The following is a 19,147-nucleotide window of genomic DNA, read 5'->3' on the forward strand; positions in this document are numbered from 1 at the left end:
CTGTACGAGTTAGAGCCGTGCCTCCTGAGTGTGGGCGCGTGTCTAGCTCTACGGGGGAGACTCGCGCTGGTGCACGTGATCAGGTGAATAGATGGGGCGGGGGTTGTTGGTATATGACGTCAATGGGGACCCAGAGCAAGGTGCAAACACGACCGAATAAAGTTAAAGGTAGACGGACATTCGTGTTTTGGTTGCCGTACTTCGATGCTGCCCGTTTCTCCTCTTCACCTTTGCGCAAAAAATCTAACAATCGGTGGGGTGCAGCTGGAGAAATCCTTGACTTCAGTTGCCCCCCACCCCCCTGCGCTGTCGGTCACGCGCTCCCACGTGCACATACACACGCTTGTGTAGCTCGAGCATCACTGGAGGTGGCGTCAGCGGAGACGGTTGTTACGGAGGGTGACGGGGCTTTGACTTTGGCTGCTTCGTGCCGTCTTTCTGTGAGCGCGGAGCCGGAGGATGGAGCAGGTGGAACCAAAGCAGTAAGCGGGGTCAGCGCGAGAGGATGCGGACGGGAGGCAGGGGCTACCTATAAACCAGGAGTAGATGATGCCTATTTGCCGCAGGCCCCGCCATCGTGAAATTATATACCGACTTGCGGCGGATGGGGTGACCGAGCTCCCTGCTCCGCCGGGGAGGTCCCTGCCTTCGGAGGTTACCGGGGAGGGAGCTGCCTGTGCCCCGTTCTGAGGAAGGGAAGGAGTGGCAGGAAAGAAAATGCAGACGGAGGAGGAGACGGCCGCCGCAGAAGAGCCCATTTTGGAGGAAGGGTCGGGAAGAGAGCAGGTAAGGACATTTTTTCCTGTCTCCTTGGGGTTTACATTTCAAACAAGGGTCCAGTTTGCCTAAAGGTGAACGTATTTTCGCTCACTGAAGAACTATCAATGACACAATTTCTGTGTCCCAAACAGCCTGCCGTCTCCATGTATAGTACATGCTTTTATACGCTTATCAGTGTGCTCTTTCATTGACAAAACATGTCTTTGCCGTTGTTTCCTCCGCGATGCCTCACGCAAGGACACGGAGGAGCTTGGTTTAGTGTGAATGGAGATCAGGCTGTGGCTTTAGTAAACAGATAGGGGTGGTAGGGGGCTTAGTATTGATGCGATGTGTCTGACAGGGCTGCGTGATGTGTTACTCTTGGGATGGATGGTCTTTTCTGTATAGTAGACCACGTCAACCTGCCAGCTGTCACCACAGAGATGCAAGAGGGTGACATCACAGTTTAGCCACACACCCACCTTTCAGCCAGAATTACACAAGGACACGTAATGTGAAATCACGGAAAATCCTAGCAGTATGTCAGGATTTTCACCCCGGGAGTTACAATATGTTACAGTGTAACTACTCAGCAGTGTGTTTTCTTCTGATTTTCAGCTAATTTTACGAACACATACAAACCTCATTAGCAGATATCCTTGTCCTTATTACACACATCCCTAACTACTGAAGCCTGCCTCCTGCTGCTGAAAGTCCTCACACAGGGCTCAAATGTTTATGTTTACATCTTGCCTTGAATCACTCTGTGATTACTATATTACCAGACTTAGAACAATCAGCATCATCCACTTAAACGCACTTTATCATGAAAAAAATATATAATAATATTAATAATGTAATTTACCAGTGGAGTTTATGACAAGTTTACTAGCTTGACAGAGGCTACTAACACATTCCCACTGAACGCATTTGAAGACAAAGGTGGGGTGTGTTGTAATGCAAGCAGCCTGCCAGTGGCAATATGCTTGTGTCACACTTGGTGGTCAGGTGAGGCAGTACAGGGCTCCCAGTCTTATGGCAGGTCTCTTGGTCACATGTATGAATGCTATAAGGCTGCTACTATTATGTTAGTTGTCCATTAAATAAAAGCCCTTTTTGCTTATTTGAATTACATATCTGGAAACATTCTAATAAAAATTGCAGTGACAGATTAACTGAAGAGAAAATGAGAGGCACGTCATTCATCTGTCAACTGAGTAGTCCATTAAAAGACTACTTTGGTTTTATTGGGCTTTAAATACCTTGGCTGGGTGGCAAGCAGAGTAAGTGTATTAATTGTCCAAATACTTTGAAATACACAATACTTACAAATAAGGACTAATAAAACTGAAAATAAGAGATAAATTAAGCATTTGGCACCTGAGAAGTGATAATTCATAAACCAATGGATGTAATGTGTGGACTAGGAACGCCTGTTAAAAGATGCCTTTCACTTACAGTCCTCTGTCTGTATCCGTTCCTGCAGTGCAGACAGTGCAGTGTAATGCAATGATTTCAACCTGCATCTCTTCTCTGCCTCCATTACTCTTTTCATCTTCCCCTCCTGGTTTTCTTCCTGTTTTTTTGCCCAGTGGAGTTTACAGCCTCGTCCTCCTATCCCCCATCGTACTCGACTCTCCCACTCAAGCGTTTCCACACTCATATTTCCCTCAATTGCATTCACTTTGCGCCACATGGGTATGCATACATGTATGCACTCTTATGCAGGCACTGCTACACATGAAGCAGAATTGAATGATTAAGATTTAAAATTGCAGCTCATACTTCTCCATACATAGAAACACTCGTGCCATATTTCCATTAGCGGGAAGGTTTCAAAGCAGGCGTTTCTAATTTCCTTCTAAGTTTCACTCGCAAATCATGAAAACTACATTCCACCACATGAGACGCCGCTCATCATCAGGAGGGGGAGGAAAAACTGTCATGTGAAAAGAGACAGAGGAGCTGAAAAAAGCATGTAAACTTAACAGGAATAGAAACGAAAAGTGTCAACAGCCACAAAACCTGACTCGACAAAGAGAAACGTTACAACTCCCTGAGAGATAAACAAGAATAGCTTTTTCTAAAATTAACACACAAGCAATGCTCTCAATTCTTTGTTTGAATGTTTGTATTCAGTTATTATGTTTGATATGAAACATGATTTTTCTTTATTTCTTCATGACTGTGATAGTATCTTCTTGATACTGTTGTTGTCATGGGCTACAATAACAGTTATATATTAGCAAGCAATGACCTTCTACATACAGATGGAGACTAGACTATTGAGAGGTTTCTGTGAAAACTTTTAGCATCCACCATTCGGATCTACAGTATTGTAACTAACATGGATTCAGGCTCACGTATAGGCCAACCTCTGCCTTCACTGATATTTAATTTATGAATAGGAGATGTCATTGTTTGGTCTGTAGTCTCCACTGAGCACACTCCAGCACAGAGCAATAATGATGATAGCGTTATGAGTGTATGATAACACACTGCTGCCACATCAAGTGGTAATAATTTGTTTGCTGCCACCGAACAGTTAGTAGAAACCTGACATCTCCAAATGACTCCCTCCAGTTGTGTTGAAATGACGTAATTTTTAGCAGAGCACTGTAAGCATCAGCAGCACATTTTCCTTTCTTCGCTCCCTCACTTCATTTGCCACCCACACGCTAGGATTGCTAATTATAGCTGCTCCAGTCACACCTAACCAGCTGAATCAGTATGAGCTGAAGCACGGAAGGACGGGAGAGCAGCGCACGTTTTCTATTAGACACCTTAATACGGAGAGAGGGTTGTACGATCCTTTCGTGCGAAGCGCACAAATACAGTTAATGGGAAAGGCCTGTGAGTGTTTCGGTTAGTAGAAGCAGGATGTATCGGATGTTTGCTCAGGATGTTTAAAATTAGTTCTTTAAAATCTTGTTCACAGATCAAGCTGGTCCAAGATATAAAAAAACAGCCATCTGCAGTCATTGTGGGTGCGTTTTGAGCCCAGCAAAACTTTGTCAAGCAGTATGTTTTATGCATATTTAACCCTGAAACGATGTCATTAATGCAACAGAATATGTCGTGTCAGAGCCACTCGCCCTCTTCAAAAGAGCTTCTAAGGAGAGCAGTTCAGACTTTCAGTATGAAATAGGAAAGATGACACCCTCCAGGCTGGGCTATATAGATTTCTTTGCATAATGGTGTCAAGGAAACTGAGATTTCACTTTGATCTGTTGCAGCCTACAGAGGCAGCTTTAACAGACACAGGATCACGATACAGCCAGAGTTGTTTTTATAGACAAAAGTGTTGATTGTTGGTCAGTCCTTCAGGAGGTAGGTGGTGGGCAAAAGTCTTGAGTCACCCCTCATTTCTTGCAGTATGTAAGGGAAAACAGATTTGTACAATTTGAACAAGCTTGAAAGTAAATATTTTAGTGGGGTCAACACAATGACTCTCTCAGACTAAGATGAAAATCTGTTGGCACTTTTCTGCATTCATAATTCCATCAATTTTGACAAGATCTCCAACACCAGTGTCTGAAAACAGCTCCAAACCATGACAGAGCCAAACTGTGTTTTACAAATGGCTGTAAACGCCCACAGTGTAACTCCTCTGACCTTCTCCATCCATACATACGTGAAAACTATTTGAACCAACATCTTCACATTTGGATTCATTACTTCATACGTCCTGTTGTCACAGATTTCCAGTCCATTTCTTGTGTAATTTGGTATACCTCAGCCTCTGCTCCATTTCCCTTCATTAAAAATGACTTCCTGACAGCCACCCGTCCACTGAGACTGTTTCTGATGAGGCTTCAGTGTACAGCAGATGGATCAACTAAAGGTTCAGTCTCTCTCAGGTCCTGTGTCAGGTCTTTGCTGGACTTTTTCTCTTGTTTCTTAACATTAATTTCAGATACTGTTCAATACTGTTTGTTTTAGTGTAGACACACTGGTTCATCTCTTGAGTTAGGTGCCTTTTTATGCCTGAATGATTCACAGATCAGTGTTAAGTAAACAAACAAAAACATTCCTCTGAAGATGATATATGAAAGATCAGCATTGCTAAAAGTTAGTGGAGTATAGTCAACATAATTAACCTTACTCTGCAGTGAATACAACATCTGATTGTGTTCATTCAGTAGCAAAGAAAGCGTTTACTGATGTCATAGATCAATGCTCGTTCTAGTGCTGCCACAAACGATTATTTTGACTAGTCACCGATTATTTTTGCGATTAGTCGACTAATCAGATTATCATCCATTGGACATAAAACGTACAGCTTATTGCACCAGCAGCATCTGCTCTTATATAACTATCATTAACTTACAGCTTGAAGTGTTTAAGGTATGTGCTAACTAAAAATAAAGACAAGATGATAGTTTATTAAATTTTAATGACATTTGCAGATTGTTTCGGTGAAGTTTAATAAACTCCTTGTTATCTAAAATATAACAGGACACCGGAGCATATTCTCGAGCATCTCACACTTCTGATAATCAGTTGTCTGCTTGATGTTTATTCAGCTGTATAAAAGCTATAACTTTATTTCTCAGCCAAACTGATTTACTCAGGAACAAATAAAATACTAAAAAAAAGCCAAACAATAACATTTTTAAGTTATCTAAGTGACTCATATATGTTTAACCTGAGTAGCGAAAGACGGCGGTGGGTTTGAAAACGATTTGCCGGGAGTCCAGTGTTCTCACGGGCTCTAGTGAGCCTTGAACCCGGCTAGCTATCGAGCTGGTGGGTAACAGACGTCTCCGAAAACGTCAGAGCGCTTTTGAAAATATGTGGTGTCTTGATAAACCGAGCAGATATTTGAGGTTTACACAGCTACACAGCTTACACAGCTACATTCTCGCCTGAAAATATGTTAAACGTTTATTTTGTGACCCAGAAAGAATAATAAGAGTAACATTAAAACTAACTAGCTGCCGCCATCGTTGGAAACTGAGCTGGGCTGCGCTATGAATTCTGGGACAGAGCTATTTCTTCTTCTTCGGGGTTTAACGGCAGCTGGCATCCTTGTACATGCAGTGCTGCCATCTTCTGTTTCAGTCCGTTATTACACTCTTAAATCCTACTACTTATTCCTGCGTCTTTTGTGATCTTACAAAGCTTCAAACGACGCGTCGACGATTTTAATAGTCAACGTAATCGTGACTAGTCGACTAATCGTGGCAGCCCTAGTTCGTTCTCCACAGACTTCTGGACAACTTGAGGTCTTTTTGCAAACAAATACAGTTTAAATGTTTTCCGTAGCTGTGACTGCGAAAAGGTGTATAACAGCTTTCTGACTTGACCTCTTTAACCTCCTAGGACCTGGCGTCCACATGTGTGGACATCACATTTTGGGTTATTTAGACCAAAATACTCAATTTTGCTTCAGCTTTTAGACCTGCAATCTCAGACCATCTTTTACCTACAGTCTATGCCTGAATCTGCATGCTTTCAGAGGACACTGAGCTGTGGCTCCCGTTCATGCTGTAAATCTCACCTAAGTTGTCAAGCTGTCGTTTTAAGCTGTCACATGGTTATCGAGAATAATAAGTCGACAATAATTAAGGACACAGAAATGCAACACGCCTGGTTTCTGCTGCTGATAATTATTCATGAATTGGGCTGAATATTGACAATAGCCTTCCAAATCCCCTGCTAGTATTACTGTTTTTAGTATTAAAGCTTTTTGGGGGGTTTTCAGTAAAGTTTTCTTTTTTGCTATTTTTGTAGTACAAAATCTTTGTTTGTTTTTTCTAAATCAGTCCTTTCAGCAATCCTTTGCCTCACCTAAAAATGTTTTCTGGTCCACATGGTTGCACACATAGTTTTTTTTTTATTGTTGTAGGCTCAAATATCCTGGTAGAATAATAATTACTAAGGAGGTGTTAGTAGGAGCTTTTCCTCCTTTGAAGTTACTTCTAATCCACCAAAGACTTTCAGTTTTCTGAAGACAACTACTTGTGTGCATTGTTGCTGGATTTGGAATTTGACCCTCCATTAGTGGCTGTGTAATAATTAAAATGGCCTCTCAGTCCCATATATGGTGTATAATTCCCATTACTGTAAATAGCTGGCGTCATGCAGAGTTGATGGTTGACAGAGTGCTCTGATGTTTCATCTTTCACTGGAATTTGCGTGGTGACTTACGGCACTGGTTTATTTGACTATGCTCACTAAGTCGTGCTAAAGCTCTGGCACTCAGGTGTCTTCACCTGTGGGAAAGAGAATGGCTCATACTGACAAAAGCTGACTGGCATAAGTGCTTACAGGAATAATCTGACTCCTGTCTTGGGCTGATTGTACCCACACTGGCATCACGGCTGCAGATTCTTGTTGAAAATGCTTGACACATTTTTTTTGGCACTGCTGGAGTATTTTCTTCTTCTTTTGGGTAATAGGTAAACGACAAAAGAGGTTTGGTGCCAGAAGGACAAAATAAGGGCACAAGAGGGAGGGAGACGGTGGGAAAGGATGGATTTTGGCAGTGGAGTTCTCTGGAGAGAGGTGCACTCTGTCACTGCTGCTGGCTCTTTAGCTTCTCTCCCTCTCTCCTCATCCTCCTCTTCTTATTTAGCTTCCTTTCATACTTGCATTCATGAAAAGTTCATGACCGTTTCTCTGTCTCCCCTCACACTCCTCATGCCCTCCCCCTACGCTACACTCTTAGCCCAATCAATCCACTTAGAGACAGACTTTGAAAGAGGATGTAACAGAGGAGACATGGAGGGTGGGGTTGGCAGGCGAGGACAGAGTGAGGCGAGGTAAAAGTTCTGATTGGTGGGTACAAAATGCTTAGGAGCTCGGGGAGTAGATTTGGGGAAGGAGGAGGAAAAAGAGATTGCATAAGAATAGACAAATGAAAGAAGATGTGAATACGAGAAGCATTAAATATGATATGAAGTTGGTACCACGGATCATTTTCATTTTCTTAAAGGCAGCAAACCTATTTTTAGGATCTTAAGGCCTGCACTTGGATGCTTTTTGGGAGCTTTTGCAGAGTGATGACAGACTGGTGGAGTGTAGATGCCCTTCTCTCTGCCTTTCACTGCTCGCCCTTGACGTACAGTAGTGAAAAATGAAAGTCTGTGTGTGTGTGTGTGTGTGTGTGTGTGTGTACAGTTAATGTGAGCCTGAGTCTGTTTGCACAGTCACGTATAGAGACAAAAAGTAAATCATTAAAGGTTAAGGTAAAGACATATTATCAGCTGAGGATAAGGTAAGATTTGCAGTAACATTGGTATATGTTTCAGGCAAGACGCGCAAATGTCCTCTGAAATCATGGGTGCACATTTGTGCGTGTTTGTGTGCAGTGCATCCACCAAGATCTGCTAGCAAATATAGCAAATAGCAAATTGAGGCTCTGTTGTGGTGCGCAGGGAGAAAGTGAAGGATATGAGAGTGTGTGTGAGTGATATACTGTAGAAGGAGGGAGGAGAGGGGCCAGTGTGTGAGACAAATGGAGGGCGTGATGTGCTGACAGGACGAGCAGACTTGACTGAGAGGAGGAAAGGACAATGGTGTCATCCTTTTTTTTTTCCTTCTTTTCGTCATCTGCTTTGTTGCTCTTTCGCCTTGTCGCCTTCACCACAGGGGAGACATCAACGCAGACACAAATAAGCACCCTTTGTCACATGAAACAGTTCAGGTGTGTGTTAAATGTGTTCCTTTCTCATCACGTTTTTATGAGGTATGCATAAAAATGAGGTATGTTTGGGTTTTTTTTTCCTTTTGACACAAGCAGTCTATCTTTCTGTCCTTCATTCACACACACACAAACTGCAGCAATGCTGATATGCTCCTGATGTTGGAGCGGAGTCAGTTGGCTAGAGAACCGTCTAGAAGCATCGTTCTCATCTAAATTATTCACATACTCTCCGCTGGCTGCATTACAGTGCTGAGAAACGTGCATGCTGGCGTGAGTATGGATAGAGATAGCAAGACTGAAAAGAATGAGGCGCATTAGACCATCTATGTCTGTATATCTCAAATGTGTGTACGTACGTATATGTGTGTGTTTGAGTGCGCTGTAATATGATGTCTCCACGGTGCAAGTCAGGCTGTGTGCACTTAGAGAGTGGCATAAGCAGTGTGTGTGTGATCCTAATATGCAGCACTTATCCTGTGATGGGAGTGGGGCAGCGTAATGCATTCCTTTGGTCAAGACCTCAGCTTACACACTTTCTCTGTAATGTGACACTGTTTACCAAACAGGAAGAATATGGTTATTAAAACCTCAGCAGGTACAGAAAACCTGTGTTGCTTCCTTTACAAACATTTTGTGTTCAGCAGCAATGATTGTCACCTGTCTGGCTTTATTAATGAGGCATATTGTGTTATTTATTACTCTCGTGGCTGCCAATGTGTGTACTTAGAAATTTGTGAAGTCTTGTGGCTCAGCTGTTTTTTTCCTCTCTGTGCCTCCACAGCAACGGCCAGTCCAACAGTCTCTGGCCTCTTCCCTTTGTCGGGAGTCCCACTGGAAGTGCCTCCTCCTGACCCTCCTCATGTACGGCTGTTTTGCCACGCTGGCCTGGTGCGCTCTCTGTCGCGTACCCGTTCTGGGCTCCTCCTCCGTATCTGCTGACGGCACCTCGGCGGCCTATTACATCCAGCAATTGGAAAGTCCGTGTTCTAGTGGTTACGTGTACATCCCACTGGCCTTCCTGGCCATGCTGTATGTCGTTTACCTGGTGGAGTGTTGGCACTGCTTCTCCAAGACGGCCATGTTGGCTCATGCTGAATTCCAGGTATGTGTCAAAGTTATAGCCTGTATTTTGAAGGTGGGTGTAATCGGCTTGAGTGAGGTGACTCTAGCACGAAACAGAAAGACGCTGGAAGAGAAATCTAGAAAGACCTGTTATTAAAAAACAAATCTGTTCACTTAGTGATTGTTTTTTGTGTCTGGAATCCTTAAAATGGTTAAACCAGTAAAAATAATGATTAAAAAAACGAAAATCCTCACTTCAAGGAAGCCTGAGTTTAATGCAGTTTATTCCGATTTGTAATATTTCATGAGGAGAGAACATCATTATACAGCTTCCTTCCCTACATGTGGAAATTAGCTGACCGAGGGTTTTGCTGTTTTTTGGTTTGTTCTGGCCTGTCCTTTGTCTGTCTCCAAACGTACAGCTGTTTGTCTGTCTCTACTAGAAGGAAACGATACAAGGACAAAAATAATCCCACAATAACCAAACCATCACCAGCCTGCACAGCTTTAAACTGTATGCAGATAGTAAAACAACTCTTTTTGCTCTTGCTGTGATTGCACGTTTTAGGCAATGTTATGTCTTTATCTCGTTTTTAACACATCAGGCAGCAAGTTGGTTGTAGAAAGTGTAAAACATTGTGACATGTTTTAAAGCAGCCTTGTTTTACCTCATTGTTTTACACAGGAAGTATACGAGCGTGTGCAGAGACTTCAGCAGGCCACACCCTGTATTTGGTGGAAGGCCATCAGCTATCACTACGTGAGGAGGACCAGACAGGTGACAAGATACCGCAATGGAGATGCATATACGACCACACAGGTGAGGACACTTTTCTGGTTCTACACACTCACGTTTCACCCTTCCTGTTATCCTGACTGCTTTTGATATAGTGAATGTTGTTGAGCTGTGACAAACAGCTGTTCACAGAAGGCAAAAAATTCCATACAGCTGAGTTTTATTCATGCTGGAACATATTTTGAAAATAAAAATGTCCCTCTAGTATCACAGATCCTGCTTTCCTTCCTCTTCTCCTTATTTCTTCATCATTATTCGACCTCTTTGTCCGTGCCCTGCTTTTTTCTTCTTCAGGTCTACCATGAGCGGGTGAACACTCATGCCTCAAGTTCTGAGTTTGACTACGCCCGCTATGGTGTCAAAGACGTGTCAAAGGAGCTGTTGGATCTGCAGCAACACCCTGCTGTTCGCCTGCGTTTCACAAAGTGTTTCAGGTATCAGCGAGACATCAAATTTAAACCTGTATGACTTTGATTGTTAAAAGGTTTACCTTCTTTTTAAGGTGAAATAGATAGTGACTCATTTTTGTGTTCTTTAGCTTTTCAAGTGCACGTGCTGAAGCTGCCTACCTCACCCAGGTAAGATGTGAGGGATCAATGAATGCGATTCATTTTGTTCTTTATTATTTATTTATTTTTTAAGCTTAAACAAATGTCCATTTTCATTTTAAATCAAAAATACGAAGCATTTGAATCAGTAAATTTCTCAAATATTGGTAATAATTTAGCATTAAATCTCATACAGTGTTTTACTTTTTGATTTTTTTTCTCTGTAATTGCAAGCGAGCACGCTTCTTTGGGGAGAACGAGGGGCTTGATGACTACATGGAGGCCAGGGAGGGAATGCACCTTAAAAACGTGGATTTCCGCGAACACATCCTAGCATTCTCCGATCCGGCTCACCAGCCGTGGTTCTCCAGGCACAAGGTGTTCTGGCTGGCTTCAGCTTTCCTCCTGTCGTGGCCGCTGCGAGTTGTGTCGGAATACCGCACAGCGTATGTCCACTACCACGTGGAGAAGCTGTTCGGGGAGGACGAGGATACTGTTGGGGGAGTCGGCGGAGGAGGCGGAGGTGGAAGAGGGGACGGCGTTGAAGGAGGGACTGAGAATGGAATCCATCCAGGAGGAATTTCGATTGGCATTGGTGTGAATGGGACAAGCTACAGAGCCATCTCTCGTGTCAACACGGTGGACATGACAGAATTGGAGTGGCACATTCGCTGTAACCAACAGATGGTCCCGAGCTACTCTGAAGCCCTCCTTATGGACTTAGAAACGAGTGGGGGGACAAACCCTACAGCCTCCACACCTATCTCTGGGCCTCAAGGCATCACTCCCAGCCAGGGGACCAACCCCCCTCCTCTGGCTTTGCCTGTGGTGTTCAACTCGGCTTACCTCCTTCAGAGCTGCCCCCGATGCCGGCGGACCACATCGAGTGCCAGTCTTCCATCCAGGCTAAGGGCTTCAATGGGAACCACAGCCCTCCTGAACGCTACAGTGGCAGGGATCAGAGCAGCAGGGCAAGGAGGTGGGGGTATGGGAGGGAGACTGGTGCTCAGTCGGAGCGGGTTCTCTCTCGGGAGACTTGGAGGTGGGCGCCAGAACAGCCTGTTTCATTCAAGAAGCATGGGGGGTGGGCTGGGAGGAAGTAGGGAAGATGGAGGAGGAGGAGGGGTAAGTGGCGGAGGGGGTGGAGGTGGTGGAGGATTCCTTGGGTTAGGTTCAAGACAGAACAACGAGGAGACCAGAGGAGTGCTTGAAGGGGAAGGTGACGATGACGAGGAAGAAGAGCAGGAGCAGAGGAGGAGGGAAGATAGAGGAAGAGGAAGGAGAGAGAGGGATGAGGAGGCAGAGCAAGACAACGCAGGGGGAGGAGAGGCGAGAGAGGGTGAGAGGGATCGGCCTCCATCCTATCAGGATGCGTTCTTCTTCCCCGTCCTCATTATACACGGCGAGGAGAGCTGCCATGCCGGAGACGACATGTGATGAAGAGAAAAATAAAAACACTGAGAGCGAGAATGTACAGGCACAGGCTGAGGGAGATGAAAGAAGAGAGGAAGGATGCATAGAGAGAAGAAAGGATTCAGACAGAACACAGTGAGAGAGGTAAGAAAGGCAAAACAGGAGAGATGTAGGGAAAAGAGAAGATACTGTCAGAGGAACTGGGAAAGCAAACGGAGGAGATATGACAAATACAGTGCATACTGTAAAAAGTCAGTAAACCCACTAGATCAGAAGAAGAGAGCTGATAGAGAGTACAGCAGCGAGGTGAGATAGAGTCTAAGAAAATGAGCAAGGGCAAGAAAATCTTTGCAATTTTAGATGTTAGGGTGACGGATTGGATAATTTGGAAGACTGCAAAGTTAGAAATGTCTATCTTCAGATATATCGGAGCAGGAGCAGGAGTGGGAGGGGTAACAAGTCTAAAGATAGCAGCTTGGAGAGGCAGTGGAGAGACACCAAACCAGCTGAGAGGTAGTGGAGTTTGTTGTTGTCTAATCTTTCTTTAACACAAATGAAAGATTACAAAAAGGGAATTTAAAGAATAATATATAGAGAGAGGAACTGAGAATCGGGCCAATTTAAAGAATCAAAAGTGGGAATTGATAAGAGGTTATAAATAATTCAGATGCGGGAATAAATAGATCATGTAAAATACAGCGTAGTAAAGTAGAGCAAAAGACATCAGCATGCAAGAGAAGGGAGCAGGACACGCAGGCTAAGAAGAATCCAAAATGGACACAGACCAGATTACCCTAAATCTCATTTTTCCATTTGATAGATTCTTAAAAGCTAGAAAATAAAATTATCCAAAAGATAATCACAAAAGGAGGAGGGGGGGAAAGATGTAGGACTGATCGCAGACACAACAACCTCTGAACAACAATCCTGACCTTGAATCTAATCAGGAAATCCAAATATCATTCAAACAGGTCCTCGTGAGAAGACTCAGTCAGATTCACCGTTATGACCTCACACGGCACCTCTAACAGAAGGCAGTAACAATAAAAGAGGAGAAGCATTGATTTCCTCCCCGTCTCGTCATGCTGTATTACGTCTTATTTCACCATTAGCTTCCCCACCACTCTATCCATTACTGTTATAGAGCCAATAGAAAAAAAAACTCCATAAAAGTAGAGCAGTTGCTTCCTCTACTTCTCAGCGCTGCCCTGCCCGTCTTCTCCCCTCTGTCCATTTTATCACATGTCCTGTCTTCTTTCTATTGTTAAAAAACTAGTGAGGAGCATCATATATTTGGAAGAAGCAAACGTTGCATTAACACAGTGAACTCCCCCATCCTCTCACCCCACTCCATCCTTCTGCTCCTCCTTTTATTTTTTTTCAAGCGGTTGATATATGACACCCTCCTCGCTCCTGTAGGCGATGAGATCGCATTTTCACATATCACATCTCCCCGAGGCTGAGGTTTCCTCTCAGTGACCATATTTTATAAACTGGATTTTCGCCCACTTGTGTAACGTTATTGTGACCTTTACGCCTGTGCATTTGAAAGGGGAAAAAACTAATTATGTGGGCACCTTGATATAAGTGACTTCACCGAAAAAGTAACAGCTGAAAGGTTTGATTCTCACATGAGCTTTAAATTTCCCCAGTGATGCCAGTGTAGTTGTGCTATAGATTAACTCATTTGTTCCCAAAGATAGGCCTGCATGCTACTAAGAAAACGCAATAACCCCAAAACCCTCCTCCTTATCAATATACTATGTAGTACTACATGTGGTTAGGCATGGAAAATGACCTCTTTATCTCATTTATGTCCATAAGATTGGACTGCATGGGAAGTAACACTTACAGTAAGCAGCAATCAGAGTTTTAATTGCTTCCTTTTTTATCGCACAGACAACAAAATTGCGAATGAGGAAATACAGTATGAGGTTAACTCCCACTAACGATCTGTCATTATCAGCCCTGTGAAAGAACTGTGGCCCTAACTCTGCTACCTCCTACTCTCTGAGAATCATCTGCAAATAAGAAACAGTGCTCTCTGAAAAACATCGCCTCAGCATAAAATGTGTAAACGTTTGCTGGCATAGAGATGCATGTTAGCTACTAATAGCTGTGTAGCAAATAATGGCTATCGTTGCAAAACGCAGTGCCAAAAAGTAGCGATCGATGAACAATCTGCACCGATTCAGATATTTTAGACGTATGTAGACAAGGGCATGGATAGCTGTGTCCTACTTCCTGAGTTGTCACGTCTCAGCCCAGGAGAGGCGATCGGCACAGACAGTGAGACCTTCAGTGCTTTGATGCTCATACTTTCCAAAGCACACTAAACACGCTAAAGTAGTTCGATGAACATTTGTTGACCTTCCCCGCATAGCGCCCTTCAGAGGTCACTCCAGCCACTATCTGATGTCGGAAGCGTCTCCCTCGTTCTCTCTCTCTGCTTCCTGTTCACAAGGGAATGAAAAGCACACGGAAAGAGCCGAGTAAAGAGCCACGAGGCAGAAACAATGCTGGATCAACTTTGCGAGCGATGGCAGTAAACGGACACGTTTACCGCACGCAGACACGGATGTGGATCGAGCAGAGACAACAGGGAAAAGTTCTCTCATCGCAACTTTCTGGAGAGAGAAAGTGGAGCATGACTGCTGACCCGGTTTGGCGTAGGGGACACATACATGCGCGCACACTCTGACACACATTCACACACACTGGATCTTGTGTAGCTTTTGGGAGGGAATCGGCGCAAATAATGAGGGGAAGGAAAACTGTCGAGGAGCGAAGAAGTGGAAAAATGCTGAAAATGTGAGATTAAAATGACAATTATTTTTACATAATCAGTCATTATCTCAGTCTATTGACCTGTGGATAAAACTGACTCCATTCATGTCCCTAAACAAAAAGAAGCACTGGAAAAAGCACCGAACACACTCCTGTGTTCATTTATTTGTATAATCGCATTGTTCTCACTAATTCTCGGACTTTTGTTTCACTGTAATAACGTGGCTACTGTTCAGTATGTGGTTTTGATCTTCGCGGTGAAAAGTAACGAGCTCTAACTGAAAATCTGAATCTGTCAGTTCAGTCAGTGATTTGCTACTTTTATATCATCTACATTTGTAGACGTTTTTTCAGGTTGTTTAAGTGATCCAGATGCTTTTGTAAGCTTACACTTATCTTTGCTGGTTTTTATTATTATTATTGTTATTTTTGTAAAACTGACAATGCTCCTGGCCCAGTCAGCTTGGGTTGATGAGCCTCAAGTTGTGGTTTGGATGCAGTTATACTTGCTTACAAGTCTTATTTGCTCATTTGTTCATCTTAAATAAGTGTATTACACTAATACTTGTTGTTACTGGATATTTATATCATATTTTAGTATCTCTGAGTGTGTCAAAAGTGTGTCAGCCACTTCAGGTGTGCCAAGAGATCTTTGTGCCCATGATGTCTTACACAAACACACACACACTCACACTCGCGCTTGCATGTTTAGTCACAGCAGTAAAGCGGCCATTACAACAGCTTGTTTTAGACTAGAGTGGCATTCATCCCGAAACCCATAATCACCGCACACATGCAGTCTCCAAACACAAACATGCGCGCACGTACACACACACTGAAAGCATGGAACTTTCCTGCTACGCTGCCTTTGTGTTGCCAACGTTTTCTGCTCAGGATTTCAGTTAATTGCTGCGTTCCTGGGACAACAAAAGCTTTTCTTCATAAATCCATGAACATGCCAAAGCAAAAAAAAGTAAAACAAAAAAGAAAACTTACAGAGAATGCCTGCGCTCATATACATGCACATTAACAGCTCACACAGGTGGCTTCACCAGATCCACACAATGTGCAATAGTGTGATCTGTGCTCGTGGACTGTGGGGCAGAAGCAAACATTTACATGAAGCGACTAAACTTCATCATCAACATGCACATTTTTGCTTCTTACAGATGTTTGTTAATTGTTTCATAGCTGAGGTGCTGTTCACGTGTAAATCCACCTAGAATGTTTTTAATACTTGGTGGTTTGCCTGATAGAACCTGGCACGTGACTTTCATCCACCAGATGGCAGCAGAGCCTTATTTATATGAAGGTTAATGGGGATAAACCACCAACAGCGACCCAGTGTAGAAAACAGCTGCTGTCCCATGCTTTGTGGGTTTGAGACTTAAGCATCTGTACACACCAGCTGGTGATGTGAAACCAGGTGATTTGTTTAGCTGCAGATTTTCTTTTTTTAAGTTGATTTATTTATTTTTAAAGCACATGCTGTGACATCACTGGTTGACGTCGCTTGTGTCTGATCTGATTGTGCTTTAATCATCTCAGCCTCTGCTGATTTTATTCTTTTCCTTTAACTGTGACTGAATGTGTTGCCGAGCAGTATTGCTCATGCCCCTGCTTCTGGCTGGACTTGTATGTGTTGCTAAGCGGCTTTCTGAACGTATAACCACAAGCAGTGGGCGCAACAGTCATCAAAATGACGACACTATTAGACATTTTTACATTTTGTGACTTAGCTTCCATTTCACCTACACAAACAACTTATCGTCTGGCCGTTTTGCGCTGCACGACACAAAGCGACACTGAGGAAGTTGGACTGTGTTCAACACTCCTCCTCCTAGAGCAGTCGAATGCACGACGGTTTCCTTTCTCATACACGCTTTTCTTTCTTCGCTCGGACACAAAATCCTGCTCTCATTTTCCACAGTTTCACCAACGTCACCACTTGAATATCTTATAAAATGCTCTAGCAATTATGACCGATGTATTGTTGTCAATACTGTTACTGTTTTTCTCGTGGTCATGGGGTGAGTCGAGTAGTCATACCAAGTTTGTCAAACACCGTAAAAAACAATTAAAAAAAAAATTAAATGGTTTGACTTGAAGTCACGTGGATTCCAGCTGCATGATGAGCCTTCATTTTCATAAATACCTTGCTGGCTAAACAAATACAAAAGTGTGACCAGGTGTCACAAATGGATTTCTTTGACTCTGTACATGTTGGACTGTCGAAATGCAGCTGAAATTGCTGCGTATACAGACAATAATTGTAATATTCATACATACTAACAAGCATTTTGACCTTTGACCTCACACACATCAGCGTGAGTTACATTAAGTCTCCCTGATAACAGCAATTACAACATCAATGTTCTGTTCACGCTCTTTTGGGAATGTGAAAAAGCATACGTCTAACGAGCCCTGTGTCCGCGGTGATACAGTATCAGTGCCCTTTGTTTTTGCACTGCAATAAAGAGCAGCTGTGTGTCGCTGATGCAACGATGTGTCACCACCTTAAGGCAGTCAGTCTGCTGCTCCGACACGAAAGACGATAATCAATAGCACAAAAAATGGCGGTCGCGTGTAAAAGCTCAAACGCATATAATCACATCACTGTCGTCTCGCTGTATTTACGTGTCAGTAAAAACTCCTCTGAAGTTTAAAGCAATATATAATTATCCTGCAAATACACAGTGTCTGGTTAAAGGCTGATTGTATGATTGAGGTCACATTATAGTCAGGCTGATTTAAAAATGTGTTAATACGGGTTAAAGACGCAGTAAACGTCGACTGTGTCGCCTGATGTTATTTAGTCCGCTTTCCCGCTGCCCTGTACGCAAGCTCTCTCGCTGTCTCGGCGCTAACTTCGCATTTCAGTTCACATTTCCTTTCCTGCTGAATATTTCATGCTGCTGGATTGCGTGTGATCGAATGTCAAACAAACGGATTGTCACCACAGTGTAGTTGTAATGTACATGCAGCCTCTATGGGTTTGAAACAATAATGTCACATACAGCGCATTATTGTCTTACACAGTGACGTGTGAAGCCGAGACCGGGCTTTCTGTTCAAGCACCGTCGAGCAAAATGTCCTCAGTATTTAAGCTACTTACTATGTAACTGATAATGAGATTGTCAATATCACAGCAGATTAAAGCGTTTGTCACCGGCCTGTTTAAAATAATGTAATTTCATTATTTGAGCGGATGGTGACTGTGAAGGTAATAGAGATGGCGGCAATAACACTGTTAACTGATGCGATCCCGGTGATGATTAATGATGATTAATTACAATGGAAGTTGGAAGTTACAAATAAAGTCAATCTGCTTGATATACCAAAGTTTATCTTGTGAGATTATTATCCCAATCACATCTCTGTCATTTTAATAGACCAGTTCTTGTACTGAAGTGTTTCTTTCTTTTTTGTTTGTTTAAGATATTCAGGAAATGGAATAATCTCCCCAGTATAAGTGTAAAGAGTCTAAATTCTAACAGTTTCTAACAAATGAAAACGACTTGTGATTTAATCTGCTTTCTCATTTTAAATGATCAAAACATCAGTGTCAGTGAAACTATCTGCAGCCTGTCTTAGCTTTGATAGGGTAATTCAGTTGTGCAAGCACGGAGAGGTGGGGAAAAACTCCCTTTTTAACAGGAAGAAACCTCCAGCAGAACCGGGCTCAGGGTAAGAGGCATAGTACACTCTGCACACATCATCAGTTTGTTTCAGGACTAATCAAGAGAGACGTTTCCCGATATGTGTGATAGCAAGTCCAAAAACCATGAATGTCTTTAGATTGTGTAATTAAGAGAAAAATTGATCTTAGCTCAACAGCTCAAAGGCTTCTAAGTTCCAAGTAAAATCCGGATTAAAATATTTGATAGTTTCATTCTGCCCTTTGCATTGTATGTTGGTGAAGTATGGGGTCCACTCAGTCATGTCTGCATGCACAATTCTGCAGATACATTTTTACATGTACACAGGCAAACATCAACAAATACCTGTTGAGCAGCAGTAGATCCATATCCATCCATTTTCTTCTGCTTAGCTAATTAATTGAGGGGGGTTGCCAGTCTGTCATAGAGTTATTACAGAAAGACAGATAACCAACCAAAGACTCACCAATTA

The 19,147-nt window shown here is 43.0% G+C and overlaps 1 protein-coding gene across 1 annotated transcript; it reads left to right on the forward strand.

The window, feature by feature from the left end:
* Positions 1–110: 110 nt before the first annotated feature.
* LOC146391441 (transmembrane protein 151A) lies at positions 111–18,358 on the forward strand. Its single transcript, XM_084924408.1, has 6 exons — positions 111–786; positions 9,192–9,512; positions 10,158–10,292; positions 10,563–10,702; positions 10,807–10,846; positions 11,051–18,358. Exons 1-6 carry the CDS (start codon positions 718–720, stop codon positions 12,251–12,253), a joined length of 1,908 nt encoding a protein of 635 aa, XP_084780534.1. The 5' UTR covers positions 111–717; the 3' UTR covers positions 12,254–18,358.
* Positions 18,359–19,147: the final 789 nt, after the last annotated feature.

The sequence above is a fragment of the Perissodus microlepis genome, chromosome 3 (genome assembly GCF_051167445.1).
Source record: "Perissodus microlepis isolate ML-2025 ecotype Zambia chromosome 3, ASM5116744v1, whole genome shotgun sequence".
NCBI classification, from domain to species: domain Eukaryota; kingdom Metazoa; phylum Chordata; class Actinopteri; order Cichliformes; family Cichlidae; genus Perissodus; species Perissodus microlepis.

Coding starts and splice junctions, on each gene's coding strand:
- LOC146391441 (XM_084924408.1), top strand. CDS start 718: ATGCAGACGGAGGAGGAGACGGCCGCCGCAGAAGAGCCCATTTTGGAG. Junction 9,513..10,157: donor TGGCTCATGCTGAATTCCAG/GTATGTGTCAAA, acceptor TGTTTTACACAG/GAAGTATACGAGCGTGTGCA. Junction 10,847..11,050: donor AAGCTGCCTACCTCACCCAG/GTAAGATGTGAG, acceptor TGTAATTGCAAG/CGAGCACGCTTCTTTGGGGA.